The sequence below is a fragment of the Bactrocera tryoni genome, unplaced genomic scaffold (genome assembly GCF_016617805.1).
Source record: "Bactrocera tryoni isolate S06 unplaced genomic scaffold, CSIRO_BtryS06_freeze2 scaffold_11, whole genome shotgun sequence".
NCBI classification, from domain to species: domain Eukaryota; kingdom Metazoa; phylum Arthropoda; class Insecta; order Diptera; family Tephritidae; genus Bactrocera; species Bactrocera tryoni.
This window is the reverse complement of record NW_024395824.1, coordinates 21,473,748-21,479,281: the sequence shown is the minus strand read 5'-3', so window position 1 is coordinate 21,479,281 and position 5,534 is coordinate 21,473,748. Positions and strand designations below refer to the sequence as shown.

The window sequence follows — 5,534 nt, the reverse complement described above, 5'->3', positions numbered from 1 at the left end:
AACTTTGCGAGTGAACTTATAAACTGCGGAAACTTCGTAAGAACTCAGTCCTTCTATTATTTCGCTTTCAGGCACATCGTTTAAAAACGGTGCATAAATGGTGCCTTTGTTACAATTAAGATGTTGATGATAGCTAGCGCTAACAGCGCCAATGTTTAAAAAACATTTCGTTTTTATAAACTTTTCTGCTACTTGCTTATTTTTCACTAGCAGTAATAGGCTGCCGTCGCGTAATTCACTAATTTTGATTATATCTTTGCTCACGGTAAGTAAGGCATTGTAAACACGAAAACAAGAAACTTTCGAAAGGGGTGTAGTATTCTCATCGGATTGCAGTTTTTGATACGATTTTTTACGTTTTGGTTGGGGACCTTGGGCCAGCGCAGCAAACCTGTTGTCCCCGAACTGGAAGCCCACTGGGGCCATAGTGGAAAAATTATAATACACTTATATAAGTATTGGATTAAATTTTCTCACTTAAAATAAGTATTAATCGCGTTACTTAAGTAAGCAGACCAGGGTGCAAAAAAAAAAAACACCAAAAGAGAGCTATTTGAGATGCAAAGTATCTTTCCAGAGATACAATATAATTATACAAACCATACATGGCTACGTGAGCGAGCTATTTTAGCTGCAAAAAATGTAGATGTTGACACGATCAATTTCAAAATACAACAGTCACTGCCTGGTAATGAATTTATATTTAAATCAATTGACACTGTTGTTGATCCAGATGAAGCTGTCAACTATCCTGTTGAGTTTTTAAATTCACTGGATTTACCTGGAATGCCACCACATAACTTGCGATTAAAGATTGGCTCACCTATAATTTTGCTTCGAAATTTGAATGCGCCAAAATTGTGTAATGGTACGCGATTAGTCATAAAAAAATAGTGGGCAACATTCTTGAAGCCACTATTTTGAGTGGAAAATTTTAAGGTGAAGATGTACTTCTACCACGGATTCCAATGATTCCTTCAGACTTGCCGATACCATTTAAACGTTTACAATTTCCAATCGGCTTGGCATTTGCTATGCTTACGTGCTTTTCTCATGGCCAATTATACGTTGCGTGCTCGAGGGTGGAAAAGCCATAGAATTTATTCATTTATACCTCTCAAGGATTAACCAAAAATATTGTACATCCGATGGCATTACGATAATTTCAGTATTTGTAGATAATTAGCTCTGAGAATAAATACCCGTTATGGAATAGTTTAAGATCAAACTTTTTCGGTAAACGACTTCGAGTTTTTATTCAACACAGCTTCGACATTTAACATCTCTGAAAGCATACTAATACACAATACTCACATGCTATCGATTGGTTTCCGTCTGTCGGGTCCGCTAGTTCCTTATAATACTTGTAGTAATATACATCAACAAACCTAAACAAACAATATATGGTATTATATCTAAACAAACTATCAACTAGTAATAAGTATCATACTAGTTAGTATAAATAGAAGTAAATATAAGTAAGAACCATTTAATAAGTTAGTCTTAAGAGTATAAATAAAGAGTACACATTTCGGTGCAGCTCAAAATACATTCTTTTGCCTCATTTTTACTTAATGTAAAAATTAACTAGCGCGTACGAATGTTTTTCATTCACCCAAAGCCGTTCTCTGATGTCTACCGTTGCCACCTCTCAACCAGCAAACATCACGGAGTCGGGATGAGAAGGAAGCCGGTCTTTTGTCTTACTCACTATTCAGTTTTCGGCCATTTTTTTGGTTTTATTTAAGAAGCGATGGTAGCAATGACGTATTATTTTAATTTTTCTGTGCATCTATCATGTTAATTTTACTCTTATCGTAAATTTATTATTTATTTCCAGTTCAATAATTATTTATTCACAATTTATTAATAACTGACAAAGGCAGTTTTAACAATTAATTAATTAAGTGATCTCATGTAAATAAACACGTGGTGTGATCTCCTGCCAACAACGGCCATTACCGTACCTGTATGTACTCTAGACTGGTCTTTTTTTGTATGGGAAAATTTTTTTTTTGCAAAAAGAGTGTACCGCCCCCGCAAATTTTTCCTTTTTGTGCCAATAACGAAATTCCAAAATCTTAGACTGATTGCCCTAGGTTAAGGCGTGGCACATGCCCACTAAAGTGGCTAAAACCGGTTTATATGGACTTTTCAAGAGACAAGGCACGAAAATATAAGTAAAATGTTTCATATATGTATGTCTTTAGTATATTATTATATTGAAATAAACTTACGTTTAATGATTTATATTCTTTATAATCATTTAAACTTAAGCGCAAAGGTCTGATCTATTAATGCTACCGTATTTTTTCCTATATTCAGTTAATGTTTGCATAAAAGTTTTAAAACATAAGCCTTTAAAAACATCGCAAAAAGGCAACTCTGTAAACATATATTTAAGTTGTAAAATAAAATGTTGGCAACAATAGAGGAAAGTCAACATCTGGTCAATACCGTTAATTTTGAGCCACGTGGCAATTAAAAGTGTGTAAAAAGTGAAGTGTATTTATTTTGAGCTTTGAATCATAGAAACATTGTTGCTTTAAAGAGAATTGATATTGATTGTATTTGCAAAATGGACACAAGAGCTAGTGAAAACATTTGTTTATTAGAATATGACGAAAGCCAAATTGTTGGATCTAAGCTGCCTTCCAATGGGCAAGTTTTGAAAGTGTTGTTTTATAACATGCGTAAAGTGAAATTGGATCTTTCGTTCAAGTGCGTATCTGGTTATCAAAAGAGGCCGAAATTCTTTGGAATAAAGCCCGTATTCCAGTGCGGCAAATTAATAGAAGTGTTCAAAAAGTTGAAGCTTTATATAAAGAATGGAAAAATCTGCAAAAAATTTGCAAACGCAGCACACCACTTCAAAAAATGCGAGAAGATCAGTTTATTAAAAATATGAATAACTTATTTGACATTGCGCACGGAAATGCGTTAGATTTGATTAAAATAGAAGAATATAAAGAGTTTTTGAAGAATCAACGTAAAGAAGGTAGACCTGGTGCAATAGTGGGATGCGATTATTCATTATTTGAAAAAGAAAAACGAAGAAATACTCGTATTGAGAAAGAGGTAATCCGAAAAGGAAAGCAGGGTGAAGAACAATTCCACGTATTCCTAACAGCGAATGATTTAAGTGACAATACTGAAGAACTAATTGATGTATACGACAGTGATGATAATACTGATCAAACTGCTAACTATAGCTTTCAACAAAAAAACATAAAACGAGGAATGAAACATTTTATCACTTCAAAGCTTGTTGCGACCTTTGGAAAGTGCAAAGTCAGTGATAGGGACGCAGTACGTATTCTGATAGCTGCGGCTGAAACATTGGAACATGATATCAGTACATTGGTAATCAGCAAGACATCGATTCGGCTTTGCCGTAAACAAAACTGATGACGGATTTTAAAAACAGCAATATAAATCAAATTACGGTACATTGGGATGGAAAAATTTTACCGTCAATCACAGGAAACGCAAAAGTGGACAGGTTACCAGTTGTGATAACAACAGATGGCATTGAACATCTACTTGGAGTACCTGCCCTGTCAGCTGGTACTGGCAAAGAACAGACAGACGCCATACTCGAACTATTAAAGGAATGGAATCTAACAGAAAAGGTATTTAAAAGTAATTTCTTATAATAGTAAATATTAACAACATTCTTTCCAAACAAGGTAGAAGCTTTATGTTTTGATACTACCGCGACAGATACAGGTAGATTACAAGGTACTTGCATTTTATTAGAACAACACCTGAATAGAGAATTGTTATATCTCCCTTGCCATCATTACATATATGAGCTCTTGCTGAAAAGTGCATTCGCGAAATATGATTTAAAATTAAGTGGTCCATCATTGGATATTTTCCAGCGTTTTAAAAAAAATTGGCCCAAAATCAATCAGCAAAAATTTGTAAGTGGAATAGTGGATAAAAAAATAAATCTTGCGCTAAACAAAGCTGAACAAGATCAATTAGCTCAATTTGCTCATAACTATATCACTAAACAACATCCCAGGGCAGACTACAAGGAGTTATTGGAATTGAGTCATATATTTCTTGGTCGAAACACAGAGCCTGTAAGGTTTAAATCACCTGGAGCGATGCATCATGCCCGATGGATGGCTAAAGCGATATATATGTACATACAATAAAGATTTTTCTTTTCCGCCACCAATTCTTAATGTCGTCAGATGAGGAAAATGCTATACAAGATATTAGTGTGTTCATTTTGAAAATTTATTAGAGACCGTGGATTGAAGCGCCAATTGCCGCGAAAGCACCCTTAAATGATTTAAATTTTATTAAAAATATTATTAAATTCAATGAATTGAATGAAATAATAAGCAATGAAGTAACGCTCAAGTTTTCGAATCACTTGTGGTACCTGACACCAGAAGCAGCAGGTCTTTCATTTTTTGATAATGCTGTAGACCTTGGAGAAAAGAGAAAAATGGTTGAAAATCTCAAAAAAGAACAAAATAATGAGAATAAAAGAATAGTAACAAACATGAATGAATTAAACCAAAACAATATTTCAGATTTTGTTAACAAAAAAACAGTGAGCTTTTTCGAAAGATTTAATATTCAAACTAACTTTCTAAAACTTGACCCATCCAAGTGGCACAATGAATCCGAATTTCCAAAAGGAATGAATATTGTGAAAAACTTACATGTTGTTAATGACACCGCAGAGCGTTTTGTAAAACTAATGGAAGAATATAGTGCAGCTCTAACGAAAAACGAAGAAGAGAAACAATATATCTTGCAAACAGCAACTGAATATAGAAAAAAATAAGGTAGCATTAATAAATCAGACCTTTGCGCTTAAGTTTAAATGATTATAAAGAATATAAATCATTAAACGTAAGTTACTTTCAATATAATAATATATTAAAGACATATATGAAACATTTTACTTATATTTTTGTGCCTTGTCTCTTGAAAAGTCCATATAACCGGTTTTAGCCACTTTAGTGGGCATGTGCCACGCCTTAACCTAGGGCAATCAGTCTAAGATTTTGGAATTTCTTTATTGGCATAAAAAGGAAAAATTTGAGGGGGCGGTGCGCTCTTTCTGCAAAAAAAAAAAAATTAATCCGGTCTAATGTACTCGTATTGTACTTAACGTTTTTTGGAAATAGTTTTAAATCAAAACGAAAACGGGTACGTGTTTAATAAATCTACCTGTTTCATTATTGTGAAAGGTAAACCAAAACAAGGAAATGAATACAATATAAAGTGACTGTTTTTTTTACCACTATACTGAACATTGAAGGATTTATTAACTATTATTAAATATTCATTAAATCCATTGATGTTGAATAATCATTTACAGTACCCCGCCAACCCACTAGAAACATGGTAAATAAATATAAAAATTTACAAATAAGTTACTGGGGAAGCTTGCTAGGCGAATAATTTGAATTTTTTCCACTGCCTAAGCATTAAGTAGGCTGTGCACTCCGCGTCAAATATAAAAAAAATATATATCGTTGCAATTTACGGAACTTAAATACGAT

At 33.5% G+C, this 5,534-nt stretch overlaps 1 protein-coding gene across 1 annotated transcript; it reads left to right on the top strand.

The window, feature by feature from the left end:
• The first annotated feature begins 3,407 nt into the window (after positions 1-3,407).
• Positions 3,408-4,338, top strand: LOC120779867. The gene is made up of 2 exons (XM_040112221.1): positions 3,408-3,632; positions 3,690-4,338. Exons 1-2 carry the CDS (start codon positions 3,408-3,410, stop codon positions 4,164-4,166), a joined length of 702 nt encoding a protein of 233 aa, XP_039968155.1. The 3' UTR covers positions 4,167-4,338.
• Positions 4,339-5,534: the final 1,196 nt, after the last annotated feature.

Coding starts and splice junctions, on each gene's coding strand:
- LOC120779867 (XM_040112221.1), top strand. CDS start 3,408: ATGACGGATTTTAAAAACAGCAATATAAATCAAATTACGGTACATTGG. Junction 3,633..3,689: donor AATGGAATCTAACAGAAAAG/GTATTTAAAAGT, acceptor TTTCCAAACAAG/GTAGAAGCTTTATGTTTTGA.